General features: G+C 37.8%; 1 protein-coding gene across 1 annotated transcript; it reads left to right on the forward strand.

The window, feature by feature from the left end:
- The first annotated feature begins 233 nt into the window (after positions 1–233).
- On the forward strand, positions 234–19,451 carry SPI1 (Spi-1 proto-oncogene). Its single transcript, XM_069857949.1, has 5 exons — positions 234–546; positions 7,029–7,122; positions 14,046–14,233; positions 17,811–17,967; positions 18,645–19,451. The coding sequence occupies exons 1-5, from the start codon at positions 502–504 to the stop codon at positions 18,959–18,961; spliced, it is 801 nt and encodes a 266-aa protein (XP_069714050.1). The 5' UTR covers positions 234–501; the 3' UTR covers positions 18,962–19,451.
- The last annotated feature ends 5,308 nt before the right edge of the window (positions 19,452–24,759 follow it).

The raw sequence follows: 24,759 nt of genomic DNA on the forward strand, positions 1-24,759 counted from the left end.
TCATCTACAGTGGGAAGCACACAGTCTTCCACAAAGTACTGTGCCCATATGCTTGTTTATTGGTAGCAGGCCCAGGCTCTGGGTTGCTGATTATACAGTAAGCACCTGCCCATGGCAGATCTGGCCCAGGGCAGGCTTCCTGTTACAGCGCCACAGCTCCCTGAAATGAGATTTATGCAAACTGGCTCAAAGCTGTGATGTCACAGCGCACTGATAGACCCAAGGGCTATCTGCCTTCTACAGACATTCAATAAAATCAGGAACTTCACATACAACTCGGGAAGAAGTTCACCTCAGAACCTACTAGGGCAAACTATGAAAACTTGTTAGGGTCCTTCTGTCCTGAAGTCCATCACTGCAAAGGGACTTCACGGAGTCCAAGGATCTCACTTTTTCCTTTTTGTTTTCTTCTTCTTTTTTTTTTTTATGTGACTTTCTGAAGTCAGTCATTCTGGATGTTTGAAAACTGAATTAAGAAAAATTCATTCAGAACTTGGCTGAATGTTGCAAGCTTGCAAAATGGAAGGATTTCCCCTCATTCCCCCTGTGAGTATATGGGGTTTATTCCTAATATGGATCATTGGGCTCAGTAGCAAAAAGCAAAATAAACCAGCTTTTTCTTCTTTGAGACTATCTCCGGTTTATTCTGTATTTGTTATGTCAGGAAGTTTGGCTTAGGTCAATGTATAAAGCTAGTGTCAACAATGTGATGAATGGGAAATTAACATTTCCTCCCTAAACTTGTATCTGATTTTGATCTCCATTTATTTTCACAGATTTAATGTATGGTGTTTTTGTACAGTATGCATATAGCAAGTCAGTAAATTTTTTTCTTCAGTCCCATCTTTGTGATGTAAGGCCAAGTCTTTCTTCAGGTTGTAATTCTTAATAATATGGAGTCTCTGACATAGTTTATGTATTAACTATCTACCAGCCTGTGAGAGAGGAGTTAACTGAATGCTGATTTTACACATTGCAGATTTTAGTACTCTGTGTTTTTTGTAATGATGGCATTTTAGTTTCTAACTTAAGCTTCTCTTGAACTGAATTATCTTAAATTCACTTGCTATGAAAAAGCAATTGGTGAATGAGGGGCAAAACCCCACAGATTTATTTGGGTCCTTCAATATTTTCTCTGAGATACATTTTTTTTGGTTTTGTGTACTTATCAGGCTGTTTCTAGCCTTTATTTAACTCTGAAGATTCATTACACTGCTGTAATTTATCGTATGCTGCATTCAGAAATTATTATTTATGAAGCATGAATGTCAGCTGTTGTTCAGAAACAAACATTAGTGGGAAATCGCTAAGAAGAATGGGTAAAAGAGGCCCTAACTAGATTTTATTAAGTTTGTGGAAGCTGAAGAGATGTCAGATAAGGTGTTTTACTTGCCTTTTTGTGTGGTAGATGACTTACGGTAATTTCTAAATGTGTTCAGAAACAGAAAGAGACAATGCAGATCCAAAAGTCCTTTAAAAAAGTCTTGTATCGAGTTTCCTTTTTGTCTTGTCCCATCTCCTGAAGGCTAAAGACATGTTTCCTTATCTTCCATCAAGAAAGACGGCCCTTAAATTTCCTTTCATGTTTGATATCCACTTTGGCTGAAAAAATATGTCTTCTTTTCAGGAGACTTTTCATCCCAGCAGTTCATCATCAGTGCTCCTAAAATAACCTATCTACCTAAAGGCTGAGAAGACCCTAAAAATCTTATTTGTTTTTCTTAAATACACTGAGCTGCCCAGTGGGTATACTGTAAATGCGCCAGGAGAGAAATGTAAAAAGAAACTGAGAAAATGAAAGAAGTACACAGAGATTTCTCAATATGTTACTTGTTGGGCTTAGAAAAAAGTTAAAAAGAAACCCAAACCTTTTCCTCAACTACCCCAGAACCCAGCATCTCTATTTACAAATATGTATATATAATTGTTAGTTTTCTGTCCACTCATTCACTCATAGCCAAGTTTTCTAGAATGTTTTTTTCAGCATTGAATTCTAGTGCATACATTGAATAACTGGAGTGAAAATCTAACAAGGTCTGGCCACATTCTAATTTGCATTTGCAGTTAATATTCTGGCTGAACTTTTTTCAGATGAATGGTACAAAAGGCAGTGAAAATACAATTATGTCTTGCAGGAGCAGTTGACAGGGTAATTTGGTTTTTATTTTTGTGGCTAAAATGTCTAATAATTAATAATTCTGTGGTTTGTACTTAAAAATTGTTTTAAATGTGCCAGTTGGAGCCCCATATGGTATTGTTATAAATGTCTGTGCCTCCTGGGACTTTTTCAGAGGGGAGACATGAGTCTGTTTCTAGACAGGGGTTTCTGTGAAGCAATACTTTCCTCCTCTGCCCCTCCCCTTTCAGTTGAGGGTGGGTTAGAAACTGCCTTCCTCTTGACTATGCTAAGAAACTCTTACCCTTCATTGGAAAATGCCACTCAAATGATTTAGGATTACCGTATCTTTCTCTGAAAATTAGGAATTTTGTATGTAAAATTTCTGCAAATTGGGCCAGCGTCTTCCAGTGCACGATAGAATCTAGTTGTGCTACAGGGCAAAAAATTGTTAAATCAAACACCTTTTCCTAAAGAGGACCCTAGTTAAATGTGAATCTTTAAGCAGCCACCTGTAGAAATCACAGCTTTGAATGGAAGCGTGGTTGTATGAGAGCAAAAATGCCCCACAGAAACATTCTGTCCTACATGACTGCGTTGCCAGCATGGTCCAGTGAGGCTGGCCCAATACGTGATCATGCTAATATTTTTACTCATCTTTTCTAAAATACTTATATTGTATTTTTTTTCCAGGGAAACACAGTTAATCTTGGCCTTTAAAATTTGTCTCAGCTGCACCTCATTGGAAACAGTTTGTAGTATTCCTGAATCGCTTGCCAGTGAATAGTTATTCAGGATATCAAAAAAAGATCAGCATTTAGTGAATTTACAATTACCTGGAATCATCTGACAAAGTCTTGGTGAATAACAAGAATTTTCAGATTGCTGTTCAGTTGAGTCCTCTGTATCTCTCTTAATCAATGTCCACCAAGCTTTCTTGAAGTCGTTTTGTGGCTTTTTCCTTGATTCTCAGGGCAAAGAAGGAAGATGGAGGCAAGTCTCCAATTGTCAAAGTCTGTAACAGATAAAGTATTGTTTGTTGACTTATTGCTTGAGGTTCAAATATGGTTATTTTTGCACTTCATGGCACATAGGAAGGAAGATATAAAATTCAGACCACAGTTATAAGCTGCTAACAATGCTTTCTGTCCCTCTTTTACATGGAAACAATAGAACAAATGACCATCAACATCCATTAAATATTAAATTGTGAAGTGAGCCATTCTTTGCCTTTTGTCAGGAGAAACAAAACAGTTTAGTATCATGGAAATGCTATTAGTAATTAAAACGATGAAATGAGTGTGTGGGTGGGGAGGTTCCAGAGAAGGATGGGGCAAGTGGGTAAAAATTGGTGCAAGAAGAAACAGAAGCACATAGTAAGACCTTTTCTCTCCAACTAGAGAAAAAGCTTTTAATAAAACCAAAAAAGCCCAAACAAGCAATCAACAGAGAGATATTAACAGGTTCCTGGAAATAGTTTTTCTAATGAATAGTGGAAAAAAATTGGAGAGAATCCATGCTGTACTGTCTCCTTAGACCATCATCTGGTTAAGCTTATGATACATAAACTTTTAGATATTTAATATACATTTGCCCGTATTAGTTACTGTACCATTGAAGATCAGACACCAATATAGAAAGTGACGCCAGTTCAAGTCCTTTGTGGGGACAAGTTGGTCCAGGTTGCATGGATTAACAAGGATATGCACATACGTATTTTATCAAATGGATCACTGAGCAGAAAACAAATTCAAGGAATAAAAATCCCACAATCCACAACAAAGAGACTTTTAAGTCCTAGACTTTCAAATCAGAGTATATAAAAAAAGCAATGACCTATGTAAGAGCAGACTATTTTTTTAGATCTTGGGTATCTGTAACTCACTCTGCTCTCAGCCATACCTGTAAATGTTAAGGAAATCACTTTTTAAAAGAGTGTGTTTAATACACGTTAGCTCTGCTCACTGAATACACATCTGAACTTGTAAAACTAGCTTTTGGATAGCAGAAATACTTCATTCTCAGTTCTCACACTGTGAGACACCATTGGCTGTTACAGTATGTTGGAGTGAAATGAGGGGGTCTGGAAAGTCTTAGGGAAGAAGAGACAACAAAGGAAGAACGCAGCTAGGAGAAGTCAAACATTCTTCCCCATGCCCAAAATCTGTATTGTGTGTCTGCTTTGGGGCTGATGCTTAGCCTTCCTGCCAAGCTACACTTACGTAAAGAGAAGTGATAGAGCTTTTCTTGTAGAAGTGGAAATTTTATATGTAGCAAATTAAGCCTGGATTGACAGGACACTGATTCCTTTGGATTTCTTTTGGCTAAATATTTATCAGAGCTACAACTTCTGGTGCATTTAGATACATACATTTTTAATAATTTCAGTCAGTTTCTAGTATTTTAGTTTAAAGGAAACAAAGATTTTTCTTTCAAATTACATACATTTATATGACTTTTTTTAACCTCCACTTCTCTCAGCCAGTATGATGTCCATTTTCCATTGTGGATGTTGAGGTCCCTCCCTTCACAGAATATGAAAGTTATTGGCTTATGACAAGTTAACAATTCTGAATATGAAGGCAAAAACTTCATACATTCTTCAGGTTGACATGGTGTAACAGGAAACATATTTATGGAAAGGAAGTGGGGGAGTGGGGTGAACCAATTTGCAAAAATAATGAAAAGTAGAAATTCCATTCAGAGCTTAATCCTGAAGAAAGCAGAACACAGACTCATTACTTTTTTTTTTGTCAGAGATCGGAGTGAACCACGGGTCTAAGGAATGGGTATGAGTTAGTGCATATTACCACTTACAGCAAGAGACAACACAAAGAAAATATATAGAGGAAAACCAGGAGCATCAGAGAGAATCTATGCTGTACTGTCTCCTTTGACCATCACTCTGAAATCTGGAAAACAGGTTGTGCTTCCCATTAAGTCTCTGTGTAGATGAGGAGCAATTCTATTGGAATCCTATTGATTTGGAAAGGGAGACTGCACCTACATCCTTTGGAGACCAGAAATAAAAGGAGTCCCTTCACTGCTGTGGATTCAATTAATTGATTGTTTGTTCCATTTACTTAGCCTTTCCCTTAGATTTCCTTCATTGTGGGTTATCATTTTATCAAGATTCCCACCAAACAATTATCCACCACCACAGATTATATTGAGAGCCAACAGTCAGGCAGTGGAATTGCTCCTGAGGCTTTGAATATTCCGCAGATGTGATGCCCAGTTAGTGTGTATTCTGGAAATCATGATATTTTAGGCAATCTTACCTGTGCATTTTAATATAATACACTAATGCAGCACAGAACTGATACTAGGGATCTAACAAGGTCCAGAGTGTTTTCCATTATTTTGTGTTCTAACATCTTAATGCTCTGTGAGCAAGTCCCTCATTTTCTTGATCTAATCTCTTCAATGTCATCACAGAAATCACATCCCTAGAAAAGAACAATCTTTAAATCCCCAAATTCCAACAGAATTAACTAAAAGAGTTAATTAGAAGAATTAAAGAGTAGAGTTAACAAGCAGTGGTAACTGATGTAGTTTTCACCAGGAAATGAAATCTTTTCCTCTTGCCAGTTGCTTATCTACCACCTCAATCTGGATTTTAATGGCAGCTGCTGCCTTAGGGTTCATGTTCTTGATCAGTCTAAAGGAAGAAGTTAAAAAAGAAGCTCGTCTGTATTTCTGGCATGCTGTCACCACATCCTAAGCATACAAATTCTGATGTTCCAAAAATGAGACAGACTTATGGAGGATGATAACAGTTTGGTACACACAGATAGGCATATGAACATATAAACATAAAAAAAAATCTATCATGTAAGTTATCATGTTTTCTTAAATATTTATCCTTTTCTTTAAGCTAAAGTCACTACCAGAAGAAAAATGATTCTATTCACCTCCCAGAAATAATTTCTTTTCAGAACAAACAGTAAGAAGATGTTTGAGTTCTGCATTGCTGTTGAAACAATAAAAATTGGTTCAGATAGGAAGAAAATATTGTAATGAACTTAAGTGGACAAATGTTTAAGAAAGCCCTGTGAAGGATATTGCCCTGCTCTAACTCTTCGTTCTGGAAAAAGACAAAACCAAATATTAAATGAATCAACAACATTGTGCACAACTAATAATAACAGACTGCCTTTATTGAACCAACTTAAGACTGACTAAGCACTAACATTTGAGTACTAGGAGTGGGGAGAAAGACAAGTGGGAAACTTGCCCACTTTTTTAAAGAAAATAGAGAGGACTAATTCTACAGCTAAGCTTCCAATAGCTCACAACTCAATATCTGCCCCACATTTGGACTTTTTATATTGTGTCTGCGCATACCTAGTAGCCCTGTGCAGCCAGTTTGAACCAGCAAAAACTTACAATTCATCTTGGACAAAAACTGAGAAAGAAAATGTTTTTATGCCCTCTGTCAACACCTTTACCCTCCTAGAAACTGCTACCATTTAGTGAGATCTCCTTGAGACACTTAGAATAACATGCTTAGAGAAGACAAGTTTCTGCTTTCTCTTATGGGTACAGGAATAATAATAATAATAATAATAATAAAAATAAATGTCTGTCAGTAACAAAGAATATGTTTTCCTGCTGTGATGGCATCTGTCTTGATGTCCAAGATAGCTCTCTAAGTTGTATCTGCAGAAGGTTGGAGGGCAGGATATCAAGAACTCAAGAACTTGTGTAATACCACAGGATGAGTTCTGCTACACAGACTGAGCATAAGATGATGGATTACTTCTGCCGATTCAATAAGAACTTGAAGCCTCCCCTTTCCTTCCCTTGGCAATATAAAATATGTTGGCATGTCTTTTTCACTAACTATATGAATAATTTTGAAGGTGTTTGTGTAAAATTACAGTTCTAAAAATTCATTTTCTCCTTACAGCCCTCTGAAGATATGGTACCCTATGAGTCAGACCTCTACCGACAGCCCCATGACTATTACCAATATCTCAACAGTGATGGAGAGAGTCATGGTGGTAAGTTAAAAAATATCTCTTTGGAGCATAAAGTCTCATGGGATACCACAGGAAAGAGATTTAGGGCATTCAGGAGAAAAAAGACCAACAGGTTGCTGTGATCTGTAATGCATAGGCTCGTGCTTTCAAATCAGAAACCAACAATATTTTATTCTGCTTAATGGCACTGCTCTAATTCAGCAACAGTAGCACAGTTTCTCTGAAAGAGAAATTTAGAAAGCACTGAATGGTGCAAGGAGCTTCCAGGATGTTCAGTATATTGCCAGGACGGTGAGATCTCATGATCTATATTCTTCATAATCTTCACTGTGTTTTTACATTCCTTTGCAGACCAAAAGCACTCTTCTTGTTTCAGAGCTATATTGCAGATTTTCAATATTCTATTTTTCTTCCTGTATTTCCATCTCCAATTCCTGTTTGAATTTGGTCCTAAATACTCCATTTGTCCCTTCATTTTAGCTATGTTTCTTTGGTATTTGGCCTGTTTAAACTCCATATATTTCTCTTTCTTTTGATCTCTTTTGCATGCTGCCACACCTAGGTTTAGCTTTCACTCTTCTTCCAGTACACCCAAGTACTTCCTCTCTCTAAATCTATGTAAAACTTCCTTGTAGCTGTTTGTACGTAAAGCTAGTTCAATATAAAAATACTGTATGGTTATTTCTTGCTTCAATTTATGTATGTGATTTCAAAGCCTTGGTATCTTTATATTTTCACATCCTCTGGGAACTGGACTCAAAATCAATACAGAGGGGAGTCTTGCTTTGTGAATTTTGTCTCCAGTGCAATACAGTGGTCCAACAACATCAGCCTGGAGCTATCAGAGTCAATACTGACTCAGGAAGGAAAAGCACCCTTCTACTGTGTCACTTGTGGCAGTCCCTTCAGATCCTGGAGTTTCCCTAAAAGACTGCCACTGATACAGCAACTAGAGCCATCACTGATTTATTTAAGACGCTTAACTTCACAGCATAGCATTGTTTCCTCTGTGGCAACAGAAGCTACCTTAAGGAACAGCAAGTTACAGAATGGGATTGTTCTGGGCATTGAATTGAAAAAAAGTTCTATGTACATTTGTGCTCTACGTCACATTCAAGAAACATCTATGATATTCTTAACACTTGGAGACAAAGAATTAATTCAGTTTTTATGAGTTATCTCACAGCGTCTGTCAAGTCACATTAGTCAAACCCAGCAAATTCCTCATGGAAATTCAGGGTTTTTACATTATACTCTGTACCTGTTTACACACCTATAAAAACAGGATAACATTTATTATCTCAAAAGGCAATTGTGACAATTAAGCAATAAATACAAAAGATGCCATATAGGAAAAAGCACTGGGAAATAACTTTTCTTTTGTTAAATCTAGGCTACTACAAGCAACAACATCCATTCGTCTTTCATAATCTTATCAACCCATCGGGTTTACTGCTCATTTTCCTGTTGGAAGGCTGTCCCTAAGCGTCACTGCTCAGATCATTGACACATTTTTACTATTGTAATGAGCAAAAGAACAAGTCACCTAAGTGGGTTACAGCCTAAGTAATACCTAAACTGCACTTTGAACAGAAACTTGTCTCTTCCTACACTTGTGTTGCAGTTGTCCTAAAGATCCCAAACTCTATAGTTTAATGTTTTAACTCCTACAATAAATGATTATTGGAGGGGCAAATTAAACCCAGCCTGCACATTTCAATCAAATTTGTATTTGTGAAAGCACCTCTAATGTAGATGGTTGTGTCTAAATATCCAGTATGCCCTGTGCTTTCCTGAATTACTCACAGTCCAAAAGGACAACGAACGACCAAAGAATACAAAAGGAAGTGAAAACCACAAATTAACACATTTTGCTTCTTTTCTGTAAACATTGAGAACCCCAAATTTGGCTTTTGTTTTGTTAATGTGACAGAAGTAGCAGATCTTGAGAAGAGCCATGGAAGAGCAGAAAAGCGAGGTCAGAAACTACTTTTGGAAATCTGTACTCAGTGTTCAGAACAATGTGGATAAAACCACAATGATTGAAAAATTTTTGGGAAAATGGATAAATAAGGTGCTGCAGTTATAGCAGTAAAGTGAAAGACAGAACACAGATAAAAAAAAAAAATAAGTACGACAGAACTGTGAGAAAGGAGTTCAGCTTGTGGTACTGAGAGATCACTGGCAATATATAAAAAATAATTTTGCAAGGCTACTCAAAAACTCTATGGACTTCAAAGTAAAGCTACCAGAGAAAACATATACTACAATACAGAAAGATACTTTTGATTTTGCTGATAAGGGGCTGCTAAACAAATAGAAAGTCTTGCTCAAATGTCAGACTACCTCTCTCTCACTGCTAGCAAATTAATTTTGTGAAAAGGAGATGGCAATAGTTTAATCTGTAGGTCCGTGCTGTCATTTTTTAGAACATAATGCAGAAGGCAGCCCTTACTCCATGTTTACTTGAGTAGGCAATAAAGCACACACCATAGTGTGTCAAATTTAATATGTAAGAAATCATTGCCAGTAAATTGTGAAATTTAAAAAGCAAAAACACACTATAAAAAAAGCCTATGTCCATCACAATCTCCATTGTTTGTGTTTATTTTGTATACTGTAGTTTAACTATTTTGTAAACACTTTAAAAAACACAGACAGCTACTTCAAGTGATCATGTATTAGTCCATCACCCTATGCTGAGCTTGTATGCTAGTAAGTCTGTAAATGTAACACAGCATATTTTGTAACACTAATGCAATCTTAGTAATTACAAAATTCCACTGCCACTTTGTCTCTAACTTATTACTAAATGTCATTGGCTTAGTAAAAAAATCACTTTTGGTATGAAGCTGAATGCTGATCCTCATTCACTTTGTTGATAGCCTTGTGGAATTTACTAGATTTCATCTGGGATTTTATTTTCATCCTGCCTCCTGGCGTAATTTGATCATTTGAGAATCTCAACTTTGATTTTGTTAGGATTTTAGCTGTAACGGAAATGGGGGAAAGTCCAAACACGTGAACCTTAGTGTTAAATGTTATATAGAAAATAGAAAGAACTCCAAACTTCATTTAAAAATCCCCTCGCATCAAAGCCATTCTGATTATTTCCTGGGGCCTGATTCATAGATTTTCAAATATTTGGCGTTATTAAAATCATGAAGTTTGTAAAATGAGAGCTAATGAGATCCTACAGTCTTTATAAATGACTGCTGCACTGCCTAGGAGCACAGCATTTCATTCAACAGAGAAAAATCAAGTAGGGAATCAAGACATCAGTTTTCTCTGCAGAGCAGAGAGCAGAACCACTCAAAGACGCTTGCTTAGACCTTTCAAGTACAACCATGTTGACGCAGTCATCTCTTTAGCCTGGGCAGTGTTATGCTGACAGAGCTGTTATGTTTCCAGTTCAAGTGCTGGCTCATGAATTTCTGCAATGTTTTGCACTGTATGATATAGATTTAGCCCATTACTTGACTTCATACTAAATACCTTGCTTAGGCCTATTTTATAATCTAACTATGAGTTCTAACATTATTCATCTATTAAAACAGGAGGAAATCAATTTACATTGGTCAGAAGATGACTGAAAAAGTTCAGTTATGTTTTCTCACTCTACAAGTGAGAATCTACCTTCACGGTTAATATCAACACAATGCCTTTAGATCCTCTTCCCAAACAGCTAGCATCCTCTCTGTCATAGGAGGGAGTTCAGAATTCATGATTGTCCTTCCTCTAACCTTTCACTACGTATGAGACCAAAACAAACATGGTCTCCATTTCTCTGTAAGTGAGAATTTTTTTCACATCCTCTTTCACTTCACATGAGATTTCTCATAATGACTCCATTGTGTAGCTGTAGTTTGGCTTTAAATTACATTTATCTTTACTCAAAGAACAGACACTTTCCATTTCTAGAATTTCTCTCCTTTTTTCTTCCTTCCACCTTTATGTTTGTAGGCCAGAACAGAATTGCTATGTATTACTGACATACAACTCACAAAGAACATAGAAGTAAATAGTTGCTGGTAGCTCTAATAATTCCAGAAATAGATATTTAGATTTTTTTAATATATATTTTCATAAGCAGTAACTTAGCCAGGATAGTTATCTGCAGAGAGGCTTATAGAGACAGAACTCAGAATGTCTCCTTTAATGTCAAGAAACCAATATTGGTTTTCCTAAGTATCATGCTGAAATTACAAACAATTTAGAAAGAAATAAGGACTTTTCCCCGTGTCACAATTTGAATATTTGGATGTAAGTTTGAGTTGAAGTAATTTCTGACATAGATTTATTTTGTAATGTGTTGGTGTTATGTGGTCACTGCAAGTCCCTAAATACTGTGCTATTAGTACTGTTCTATTACAGTATTTCTGGAGCAGCACCTAATTCCATAAAAAAGGAATTCAGTAATGACTAGGCTAAGCATTACATAGTGATTAACATGAATATTCATAAACAGTGTTCCATAGGTTCATTTATTTGCCAAGAAAGAAGTTAAAAGAACAGTTCCGGAGAAGCAGGAACCTTGTCATAAGCTCTAAAAAAACATTAGGCTTCTTGAATTACACAAACATAACTGCCTATAAAAAATGTTTCAGAATAATCAAAAGTAGATCATTCACAGCATGCACAAATACTCACGACTATGTATGTTGGAAAGGTGCTGTGTTCTCTCTTGAAAATCATAGTTACTGCTAGTAAGAGGTTCATAGCTGAAGACCTGCCATTGATGGCCTTAGAGAGTTTTGCCTGGGCTTTGTCATCCTCGCAATTATGCATTGACCTCATTTGCTGTAGTAGATTAGCAAAGAGAATATACACTGTCTTGTGACAGAAGAATTTCTGCACAAGGAGCAAAGCCAGATCATTCTAAGGAAGAAGAGTATAAATTACTCCTGTAATGTATTCTCAACAATTTATTACACAAGTCTGCCCATGGTCTATGGGGCCTCAACGGTTGGCCCTACTTAGAGAACCTGCAGTAATTTAAAACAGAAAAAATATGGGTTAGTGTGGCTTAGTCTTTCAACTAAACGAAAACATTTCAGTTTGAAAGTGCCTAAAGTCTCCTACCAGAATGCAGCCTTAGGAGACCTGCGGATTCAAACTCACATACATACTGCCATTTCCTGAGTTTGAGTAGTTGTGAATGTAAAAGTACCTGAGTACTTTGTGCCCATAAAAACCTCCTTTTTTTCACCAGAGAAAACAAAATTTTTGTCTAGCACTGCAACAGGAAGAAGTGTTACTGTCCACTATAATTACAACTTTGGGCTATAAAATCTGTGCATAGCAAACAGAAAGAGCTATACAGCCAAGCAGAGAAATTAGAAAGTAATACAACAGCTTTCTGGGTGCTTTTATAAGCACCTTTCCATCCCTTTCACATGCAGCGGTGTGGTTTATCCGTGAATCACAAAATCAGGAAGGACAAAAAAGTAAGCACTGGTATGGTAAATGGTCTGATAGAACTTCCAAATGGATTTCTAAAAGCTTGAGCTATAACAGCCACTAAATCCTCAGGTACAACTGTGTTTGTTGAGAGAAAGAATGAAACTGGTACTAAAAAAAACCCCCTAAAAATAATAATAAAAATAATAATAATAACAATAAAATAATAAAAATAATAAAAAAATATTTACAGCACATTAGTATTCAGATAATGTCATAGGCAACAACTCCATATTTCAGAATAAGACAATTTCTCCTCTATAAACTCAGTGCAACTACACTTGGAACAAGGTGTTCAGTATTGTCCCTCACAGCATCAGAAGGATGTCAACAGCTGTGAGGGAGCTTGGAGAAGTGCACAAGTATGAGTGAGACATGATTATATTGAGTTCCATTGAAACACTGAGAGCTAAATACAGGAAACTGGGTTAAGTGGTAATTAGGAGTAGATTGTAAGGGTACACGATAGCAACCTGAAAACATGTGAAGGGTAGGACAGAAATTATTTAATAATAATACAAGAGAAGAAAACTCAGAAGAGTAAGAGATAAATTAGAACTGTTGTACTGAATATCATAAAGAAATTTTGGCCATGCATGGAATCATGCAAGAAAGTTTAACTACAGAAGATCCTTTCTAGCTCAGTTAGAGCAGAAGATGTGATGCTGACTTTGATTTTAAAAAATAGAGTGCACACAAATACGTGCATTATTATCCATGCAGCTGTGGTATGTAAGAGAGAAATAGAATATTTAATGCTTCACATTTCCTCTAGCAGATTGTAAATTTTGAGTAGCAAATATGAAGTTCTAAAACTTTTGGAAGCTTTTACTGAAAAACAGAAATTTAAAACTGAGAATTATATGGAATTTAATTTCAGAATTAAATAAAACAGGAAACAGAATAGTGGTTATCTGAGTACTTTTTAAGTTTTTGGAAAAATAACTAAATTATCACAGACATTTCAAACATACTAAAGAGACAAAAAAGACAGGAGAGCATCTGCACCAGAATTTTGCCTTACTGTAAACACTGTACACAGACTGCCACAACTGTTTATCGTTGCATAATGTTCTGTAAATTTTCTCCATCTCCTTATTTCCGTGCCATGAGGAAGAGTGTAATGAGAATATGATAATATGTTAATCAGTAGAATATGTTGCCTAAAGAATGAAAATGTGAGGCAGTTAGTCTTTTCTTGAGCAAGATGCCAGCATCTCGTGCATCTTGTGCTATATTATCATCTCTCCATCTAAGAGTATTCTCCCAGTTAGAATGGCCTAAATATTATTTTTCAGCCACAGGCATTTATGAGACTAGGAAAAGAAACTTTACAGCGACCTGTATAGATTGTTACCAGAGACAGAGTGGTCAACGGGGATAGCGTGGAGAGGGCAGAAAGGACAGTGACAGGAGGAGGAACCAATGAAAAACAGGTAAATGTCACGTTTCGTAATCAGACAATCTGATCTTACTTTTGTTAGATCATTACTGGGAATATCATCCACACCACATGCACAGTGAGTTTGAGACCTTTGGAGACAATCACTTCACAGAACTGCAGAGTGTACAGCCTCCCCAGCTGCAGCAGCTGTACAGGCACATGGAGATTGAACAAATGCATGTCTTGGATTCTGCAATCCCAACCACACACATTGGACTCAACCATCAGGTATGGTTACCTTACTCAGTATTCAGGATGATATTAAGGGTAAGGAAAATAATGCATCAGGGAATGCATACTCTTATATGAAAGAGGTGCAATGAATTATAGAGGTTCTTAACGCAGAAGCATTTGATATAAAACTCCTCATTCTCAGGATGGTGTGACTTAAGCATTCTTTTTGTCTGAATAATGAAGAGTCATTTTCCTCAAATTGTGCGTAAAAGGATAAAATTGCATTTTGTGAAGGTTTTTTAAATTTCAACATTTTGTTTAATTTGGACTGATAATCCACTCTTTCGAAATTCTGCAGAGGAACTGGACCTGAGAAGTTATGTATTGTCATGGCAAGGGTATCCATGTCTGCTGTGAAGTATTCTGAACCTCAAAAGAGTAGGAAAGCTTGGAAATATTTCCAAGCAGCCCTGACAGTTTTACATGACCCATACAAGAAATACTAACTGGGAGCAATAAGAACCTTTTGCTAAGGAGTTTCGCAAGGCAGGCAAGCTACATGCAACGTACTGAATACAAGACTAGAGGGGGACTGAATTCTGAGAAAAAAGTGCTGGCTGATTACAGCACTGCGTGTAATGGCGCCATTGCTGAAGTGAGAGAAACTGCATGCGTGGACTTGTCATCTTGGGCTTCTTTGTTCAAAGCAAACTGAAATTGCACACAAATAGTGCACTAATCAGAAACATAGAAGGGGGGAAATGGAGTAAGAAGTTAACACTGTCAACAGGAAACTGACTGCAAGCCATCAAGCATCTCACCTACTACTCAGAAAAAAAATCAGGAATAGAATATACAGTGCAGATACAAACAAAGAATTAGGAACAGAAAGTTACAAATATAAAAAATGCTTCATGGAACAGCAGTCTGTGGGAAGCTGCAAGTCGTTTCAGTTGCTTGCTGCAACTGCTAATACATAAAGACCAACCGTTACCTCTAAACAAAGGCTAACAATAAATATAAGCTCCATTATGGATGTCTTTGGAACCACCACCAAAAAACCAAGAGAGGGTGCTTCTCCTTATCCTACTTCACTCTACTCAGTTATGGTCTTTATTTCAGGATGAAAGACACAGTTAATTTTGTTGCAACTTCTGATAAAGAGCATGGTGTTCTCTCTGCACCACCCCATACCAAGCTGCAGAGGACATTAGTAGCTGGGGATCTTTGGATTTTTACTTTAACCTACAGTAGCGCATGCAAGTGGTACTCAGCATGTTCTGAGGTTCAGACTCTGGTGTATCTCAGCCATAGTCCTAGGCAACGCATACTTTTATTCAAGGCATTTTCAAAGAAACAGAAGCAGGAAGAAAGCTTTAATCCTCTGCTGGATTTGCCACTTACTAGCTGCACTCTTGCTTGACATGAGATATCAGAGTTACAGTTTGCAAACAAAGGAAGAATATGCAAAGTTATTTCTTCTCTTTTCTGTTGATATCACATTATTTTGTGAAATGAAATTTGCGGCTCAAGATGTTCTTGGACAAGATTTGTTTAAAAGTTTTGTTACCCTATGCACAGGTAGTCTCACCAAACAATAAATTAAGAGCAGAATAGTCATTCTGAAGGGAGAACAAAAGAAAAGGTTTGAAAACCGTGAAGAATTGTAGAAAGTGGAAAATCACAAATGGATGCCACAGACACTGAAACAACACCAGAATATGGAAAGTAGCTAGCAGTTTCTTAAGCTTTCTCTCTCCAGAACTGTATTAGCCATCTGGCTACTTCAAACACACTAGCAGGTTTTCTGTGACTCTGTAACGTAACTGTAACATAACTGTGTGACACTATATATGTTGACCTATGCTGAGTTTCAGACGCAAAGTAAGTGTAAGCACAAATACAGCATCGAGGGAAAGTGGGGACACTGCCGGTGAAGCTTACTCAACTTCCCAGGTTGGCCTTGGCAGTCCCTTTGCTTGTGAGACACCATTCTCCCTCCCTACTCCCCAGCACTTTTCTGACCCAGAGGAGCAGTTTCTTTACTCCCACACCACTGCAAGTTTCCACAACCTTTTTCTCTGCAGAGGCACCAATCTCTGTTCGCCTCCCCTGTAAGACATTGTCCCACCCTCTCATTCCCCTTCCCACCATGGCAGAATCTCTCCCGTCCTTCCTAACCCTAGGGCCACAGCTTTCTTAACTGTAAAAAGTTAAAGGTGACTCTGTGGTGAGAGCTGAAGTTTCGCTCTTGGGGATCTGACAGGAAGCTTACACACACTCTTACCCAATCCTGGCTTTCCTGCCAGATTGGCACCAGCCAATCTGCCAACTTATTAACCGCCAGCTGCTGCACCCCAAAACCAGCACTTCGCACACTCCTTATTGGGACATTTTGAGCTGGTGCAAAACTCATCTGAAAAGAACCACTTGGCAAAGCCTGAAGTGTGGTGGGTGGTGTGACTCATGAAGTGAACACCCACTCCCCGCTTCAGTGCCTAAGGTCTCCTGGGAAGGCAATCAAGCTCAAGAAGTCCTGTCTTAGTGGAGGGAGGAGTTCAAAAGGAGCTCACCTTCCAGCATTATAAATCTGGCCCATTTAATGAAAATCACATCCTATATGCTGCTGAGTTTGGGCGATGTTGGTTGGGTTTGTTTTATTGTTGTTTTTTTTTTTTAATGTAGGAACTGGGTTCTTACTCTATGCCATTCAGACTGATTGGTTTCTCATTCTTAAATAAGAAGCTGCAATAATTAATTGCAACTGGTCATGATCCCTACCAAACCAGACTGCAACTGAGAATTTAGAGAGCTAAGGTATATTCTACAATGCTCCTGATAAAACCCATATACAAGGGCAACAGAATTTAGTACAAAAGCTGGCTTGCTAGCTTTGCAGATGAGGAATCCCCATTAATGGGGAATTTTCAGATAGCCGCTTAGGAAAAGAGTATGTGAGCTAATATGATTTATCCTTTATTTCAGTGCTAAAGCTATTCCCCTCCTCATGGGGGAAATTCAGGACAGGAAGCTGACAGTCCCATGTAACCTCATGTCCAGAGTTGCATGTGGTCCTACAGGGAAGGATTCAGTGCTGCCAGAAGGTATTATGCTTGAAAGAGGATGAGGACAACAGGGCCGATGCCAGGCAAAGCAGCCATGCCAGGCCAGAACTGTTCAGCTCTTTCAGATTTGAAAGAGTATTTCCAGAAGGTCTGTGTTAGAAAAATAGTTGTTTTCAGAAAGAGTTTTATGATGAGGATAGGCAACAGGGATCAGAAAATCATTAGGAAGATTGCTAGCTTTGGGGAGGCATGAGGGAATATCACTTGTGTAGGATATAACATAGGAAAGTTCTGACTTACAACCTTATTCCTCCTTCCATCTTGCAAAGATGCATCTTTGTACACATGTAAATTTTGAGTGTTAGCTAGAAGTATTTCTTAATTGCATTGTATTTATTATAAATGTCAACAGCTAGGTAACTCACCATTGCCCTAAACAATCTTGTGTACCTCTTACTTTCTCTATTCTTTTTTTTCTGTACCTCTCTCCATGACATTTCCTCGTTTTATCTCAACGCCCCACTCTGTCACTGCCTCCTCCCTTCTACTACTCTTTTCTCCCAAAGGTGTCCTATTTGCCCCGGATGTGCCTACAGTACTCCTCTCCACCGCAGCCCAGTTCTGATGAAGAAGACATAGAGAGGCAGAGCCCCCCATTGGAGGTATCAGATGGGGAGACTGATGGTGTGGACCCTGGGCCTGGAATTATGCATGGAGAAACAGGTCAGTGAAGACAGAGCGACTTTGACTTTGTCAAGATGTGTGCTGAGCAGGTGCTATATTAACATGATGATAATGAACAAAACTGTAGAACTACTGTGCTGATATTTTATCCCACCACGAAAGCTTAACTTTCCCTGACTCCTTGCACTCTCCTGTCCTCTGAATCTTTTATGGCCATAACTGTGTCTATAGGTCAGCTCTCATTTCTTTGCATACTCCCACTTCTTCCTCTGCCTTGCCTATTCAGGGCTCCTGAATGGAAATGACTTTTTCCTTTTCTACTCCAATTTCCATTAAAAGATGAGAAAACCAAGGCAACAATGTAAAGGAACTGATTTTTAAAAACACTTAGCTCTGTTTCCTCAATATCTGAAAGTCAGGTTCTGTACAATCTGTCCAGATTGGCTTCAGATTAGTTTCAAATCAGCGACTTAATTTCAGAACAAGGCTTTGGCCTTTTGAATTCCTTATTCTTTTTTTTTCCTCTTGGTACCTCAATCCACACTATGTCCTCACAGTGTAACACTGTCTATTGTTATAAATGTCATAAACTGAAGAAGTTACATGACTTACAAACTAGGTGAAACTGTTGTATGAATTATATACATTCTGCTGTTTCCCCAGCAACTCCGTGCTAGTACTAATGCTCCACTGCCTCTCTTCTCTGACTCACACAGGCAGCAAGAAAAAGATACGTCTGTATCAGTTCCTTCTGGACCTTCTTCGCAGTGGAGACATGAAGGACAGCATCTGGTGGGTGGACAAGGAAAAAGGTACTTTCCAGTTCTCCTCAAAGCACAAAGAAGCATTGGCGCATCGCTGGGGCATCCAGAAAGGCAACCGCAAGAAAATGACCTACCAGAAGATGGCACGGGCTTTGAGAAACTACGGCAAGACAGGGGAGGTCAAGAAAGTCAAGAAGAAGCTGACCTACCAGTTTAGTGGAGAGGTGATGGGAAGGGGGGTCACTGAGAGGAAGCATTATCCTCACTGAGGCCATGGGACCCTAAGCAAGAAAAATATTAAGACCTCCTGGCTGGATACCAGCAAAGGAGATGGACCCATCTTTCTCTTTGCTTCCTGTGCCCCCTTCTCTGCCTTTCAAGGGCCTTTACCGTCAGATGTTTCTGGTACGAATTCCCTTCTTCAGCATCTGAGAATCCTAAACATGACAGAGTTCTTTGCTTCCATCCTACAAGTTGGACAGGATTGGGAAATTTAAACAATTTAAAAAATATATTATTTTAGGAAAGTTTTTTTGATTGTATTGTAACTAAAGAATACAGCTGATGAAGTTTTGCCTTCAAAGGTGGTGCTGTGTCATTCACAGTGACACTGCATTAGCTTACAGCTTTCAAACTAGCATTAATACAGGCTCTGCCGCAGCTCTCAAAGCTAGAGAGAAGTTTGCAGATCTTGGAATGATACTCATTCTTTTAAATAGTAATAACATGTACATATTTAATAAAATTTGATATAATGAAGTTCTGATGTTTGCATAATAAATGATTACTTCACAAACAAATCTCATAGGCATTCAGATATGCAGATGCACCTCACATGTGTTACCTGAACAAAAAGCACAGTGGGTTATAGGGCGTTATCCAACTGTCACTACTTTTTAATTTATTTAGAAACATCATTAATGTTGTCAAACTAATTAGCAAAGATAGTAGGCAAGATACATTATTGTGAAAGAGGCTACAGTATGGAAATAAATTTTCATATATATATATATACATCCATCATTTTTTTTTCCTACGTAAATGAAGCTCTGCCAGTTGAATAACTTCTACTCATACCAAGAATGGCATTTATATCTATATCCAGTTTAGAACATAACAATTAACTATGCTCCCCTGTGGTTTCACTCATTATCCTGCTCCCATTCTTTGCTCTTGCTTGCTTACCCCTACAGTGATATCTTGATGTTAGCTTATGAAAATTTCTGGAAATAAGTTGCATTTAATCATGTTTTTGCAGAATTCTAGTAAAAAAAGTTTCCAAGCTTTTAACTGTGGATTTTAGTCCCTGTTGTAAAACAATTAATAGTAATTAATAACAACTGCATTGTATAGATTACACTCCAAATGCAAAATAAAAGATAATTCAACATCTCAGATACCATGGTAAAGTTACCCAAAGCATCTAAGCACAGAAAGAATACCAAAGTTAACCAACACTAAAAAAAGAGCATTTTAACTTTTAATATTATTTAACATGGCAGTAACTATGTTCAACACGCAGGAAGTATCATCATGACTCTTCCAAAACATGAGGTTAAAAGAGATAGGTCTAGAATGAAAAGAAGGGTTTTGTTTAACAATAGTTACATGTAGTAGAACATACAAAATATGACAATTTGGAAGTCATAGCTAAGTAACACAGCTAAGTAACTTGAAGATGTTCAGAGCTTGCTCCTCACTGAAACCAGAAATAGTTGAAAATGATGAGCTCCTTACAAACCCGAGTTCTTGAAATTCTGACTAAATGCAGTCAGTTTTATCTACACTAATAATCTCACTGTGGAAATGAAAAGTCTGGTGACATCACTGTGCTACAGTGTCTCCTTGCAGCCAAACAGAAAGAAGCTCCTGCTTAAAAAATATCACAATGTAATACTTCCCAATTCTTCTTCCCAGTTCATGAACACAATAAATACATCAGTCAATGCCAGAAATCAGCTGAGAGTTAAAAGCAGGGGAGGGCTTCAGAGCTTTCTCAATTCAAGACAAGAATAATAAGTAGAAATTAACTTTCAGTCTTATAAAAAACTCTTGCAGCTCAAATTTTAGGTACTGTTCTTTGCGGATCATGTGCACTCTCTTAATCAAAGATACCTTTAATCAGTTAGGGTTAGGATATATCAGAGCTGTAAAACAGTTTAGGAAGATACTTTGTTTCTGAAATTGTACTGTAAGTATTTACTTCCTAAAGGACAAAATGTAATACTCACTAAATTGGATTTATATAAGCTCCATCTGCATTCACATTGCAGTTGTATGATAGAAGCTGAAGACACCGAAGGTAGCTCTCAGAAGAATAGAACACTCAACACTGACATACTTAGGGATTCTTTAATGCTGAGCTAGAAACACAGGACTTTCCTGATGGGTACTGATGATATCTTTCCACTACCGACTTGCTACTAGAAAGAGGTAAAAGGCATTTGCCCACATTAAACTTGCAGACTTGATAATCAAGAAAACTAGAGGATTAATTCCTCTCTCCTCATAAAAAAATCTTTGCCAAAAGCACAGCTTGAAAAGCTGAACTGAGCATTCTCTGTCACTATAATTTGGAGGAGAAAGATCATTTCCTCTTGCAGGAAAACCATGACTGAAAAGAACTAATTGGCAACTTGATTGCGTAGGTGTTTAGGATATCACAAAGAACACTTCAAGCTTGTCAGAAAGCCTTCTTAGATCTGAGACCAAGTTTTCCATTGTCCTAGCTCTTCGATAGAAAACAACTAGATGCTGAAAAAATAATACAAAATTAAAATAAACATCAAACAGAAACAGCAAGAACATTTAAATGAGAGATTTGAACCCTGTATTATTATGAAATATTATTTTAGAGCAGCTACTTTTACTTGAATTGAAGAATTTGCATTTTACACTAGTAACACAGAAATGGAAGAATCTGAGCAAAAAATATTTGAGGATAGTATTATTTATAACTAAAACATTTTTTTAAATACTACTGAATATACTTTAGCAAGTAAGTTTACAATTTTCTTTGTCTCCAAATTTGAAATCTTTTTCTCTTCCTCTTGTTAATGCTTTGAAATACTGTTTCTAAAAATATTAACTCCCCATCTGTTTCTGGTTAGGCTTTTCATCTGTGGCTTAAAGAGTCTGAATAATCATGTATTGCAGCTGTGATGAAGACCAAATGATGGTGCTTCTTCACCGCAGCACCGTTAGCATGCCATCCAATCAAACAGGTCTGGATAGCAGGCTGTCTAATCAAGCTGAATTATCAACATTCAGTTGCACATGCAAGCAGAAGCTCTTTGGCTGTTTTAGAGAAAAACACCAAAATTAATGTGACAAAATCACTGGTTCAGGAAAATTACAGAGAAGCAGTCATTCCATTTTCTCTGAAAGTGGCCAAGTACCAGACAGGCAGACATGTTGGAAAAAGGTGGGTCGTGTCATTATCTGAAAGATGACCCATGATTAGCACAAGCTTATTGGAACATTTTGTCACCCACTGCTGTTAAGAGATCATCAATCTCCTCTCAGAGTAAGCACTTATACTATAGCTGGATATTCATCTTTTTTTTTTGTCTCATCCTTCATTGAATTTTATCTCTGTAGCCTCATTTCAAGATCCATACACTGCCAGAGCTTTATAATCTTCATTTGTCTTCAATTTTGATTACAATGTGGGTTATACTTTGTACTTTGCCAGATTTTTTGCATCAGTAAACCTTGCATCAGTTTACTTTTACTGTTTGTATCCCTAATCTCTTTTTCTTTCTTCCATTTCTTTCTAGATTTTTTCTCCTTCAGTCAGATCTCTGCACAATAAAAGTCACTTCATAATCATCAATCTTAGTTCAAACTATAGTGCCAATTCCATAATAAGTACCTATATCACGTGACAGTTCAATTCACTTTACTTACTCTGTTGCTCTAATTTTGCTTATACTCTAGCTGCACATGGTAAATTTATAGCAGGGACTTTTCACTGATGGCAATACAATAAGTATTTTTTCTTTTACAAAACTAAGAACAGTATCTTCTCCATGGGAATCCCACTCTTGTGTACTTAAAATGTATGGATTTCTGGTAGAAAAGACTAGGATATGACATAGACTGCGATATGACATAGACTACTCTGCAGGTACCAGTTCCAAGAATTTGCATTTATTTCTAATTTATTTTGTGTTTTAATTTGCTGCCTCAACACCTTCCCTTGTTCTAAGCAACAGTCAAACCAGATTTACATAATTTCACATACCCATATATCTAAACCACTAAAAATGTAAAGTTTGTAATACTCTAGTGAACCCACTAATCTCATACTACAGGCAAGTAGACAAAGAGCTTCGCTCTTTGAAGCAACTGTAACAACTTCACCAAGTTTCACCTTGGTTGGTTCAGTTGAGCCTGTGGTATTAGGGAGGTCTGTATATAGCCACAGTCAAGTCCCCAGGAGCTGGGGAATGACATCTTCTTCCAAAGAACATGAAAACAGCAGTAAGTCAAAGATACTCTTTCTCATTTTCTCACTCAACTGCATCTGCTTTAGCCCCATTTATTTCTCTCACAACATCTCAATTCACCACACGGTAACAGGTTGGAAGAGACCTCTGGAAGTTGCCTCATCCAACCCCTTACTCAAAGCAGGCCAATTAGAGCAGGTTTCTCAAGGCAACTTTCTTTCTATTCTCTTGTTTCTTTCCATTCTCTCCACTCATACAGCCACATCCCCCTTCTTCATGCCTTCAGTTCCCTACAGTGTTGCTTTTTACTACTGGGGAGTCAAAGCAGTACGTGAGAATGAGCAGAGCACTCTATGGACAGGAGGAGAATGAGGATGTGGTAGAGCAGATAAGGTTTAGCAGGAGGTGGTGGAGGAGAAGGAAGGGTGGGAGGAGGTGTTGGGGAGACCAAGGTTATGCAAAGGATTGGGGAAGCGGCTTTGTGGTAGGAAGGAATGCAGTTGCTGTGCTTTAAGGGCTCCCTCTGAGTTTTTGTTTTAACTCCCCAGCAGCAGAGCAGCAGTGTTCTTTATATGAGAAGCCCCTTGACCACTGATGCCTTTGTGTGGAATGCTCTGGTGCATCTGCCTTATGCAAAGTGAAGATTGTTTGGGTGCCGAGGAGGGTATTTGTGTATACAAATCAGTTCGGGTTTCTTTTAGATTTAACTAACTAATTTTCTGAGTTTTAAGTGTTTGCTTTTAGAAACACAGTTCTAGAATTCTTCTTTAGGCATTCCCTCTTCATTTTTTTGAACATACCAAAACTCTGCACTCTGTTACTTTCTCAGCCAACCCTAGCTATCCACTCCCAGCTTTTTGTTTAGCTTTTCTCCATCCCTAGGCTTAGCCACCAGATCCCTCCGTATTTAGTAGATCCCAGTTGCCTTATTCTTAGTGTCAGGTTTCAACTTTTGCCCAGCTAGTCTTATTTCTTCCTTTCAGACCAACTTTTCTCACATGTGCCTCCAGTCAGCTTCTTTTTATAGGAATGGTTCTCAGTTCCAACGTATTTGTTCACCCATTTATAATTTTCCTGTCCCATATCCTCTTACATTTTCAGTCTTATCACCTTCTCACTCCCAGTTCTCTTTCTTCTCTCCCATTTGTATCCCAGCCCTCCATTTAATATTCTTGTCCCTTGAGGATGTATTTCAAACCCCTCTCACAACCTCCAGCCTCAATATTCTTCTCCCCATCCGTACCCTTCAATCACATATTTTTATTTCCTTGTCCCACTTTACACTGTGCATTCCATTCTCTCTCTGGAGGTCCAGTTCTTTCTTCACAGCTTTCTCCTCCACTTTGTATGCACTGAGGGAGATGCTATTTGAAGCATAGGACATACATGCTCTTTGCATGTTTTGTATGTTCAAGTGCATGGATTCAGCCCAAGCCCCACAGTAGCCCAGAGATAATGCAGTGAATATTCTGCTGACCCCTACACTGGATCTAACTGACAATCAAAACTTCTTCAGAGCATAGAATCTAGAAAGTTCTCACTGAGCATACGTAGATGGCATTTTTTTTCTATGGCCTAGAATATGGAGCAGGTTAGGTTGGTTATCATGAAGACAG

This window comes from Phaenicophaeus curvirostris, chromosome 5 (assembly GCF_032191515.1).
Source record: "Phaenicophaeus curvirostris isolate KB17595 chromosome 5, BPBGC_Pcur_1.0, whole genome shotgun sequence".
Taxonomy (NCBI): Eukaryota; Metazoa; Chordata; class Aves; order Cuculiformes; family Cuculidae; genus Phaenicophaeus; species Phaenicophaeus curvirostris.

Bases quoted from the DNA above. Each gene is read 5' to 3' on its own strand.
- SPI1 (XM_069857949.1), top strand. From the start codon at position 502: ATGTTGCAAGCTTGCAAAATGGAAGGATTTCCCCTCATTCCCCCT. The intron at 547-7,028 runs GTGAGTATATGG...TTCTCCTTACAG, and splicing joins GATTTCCCCTCATTCCCCCT to CCCTCTGAAGATATGGTACC. The intron at 17,968-18,644 runs GTCAGTGAAGAC...TGACTCACACAG, and splicing joins AATTATGCATGGAGAAACAG to GCAGCAAGAAAAAGATACGT.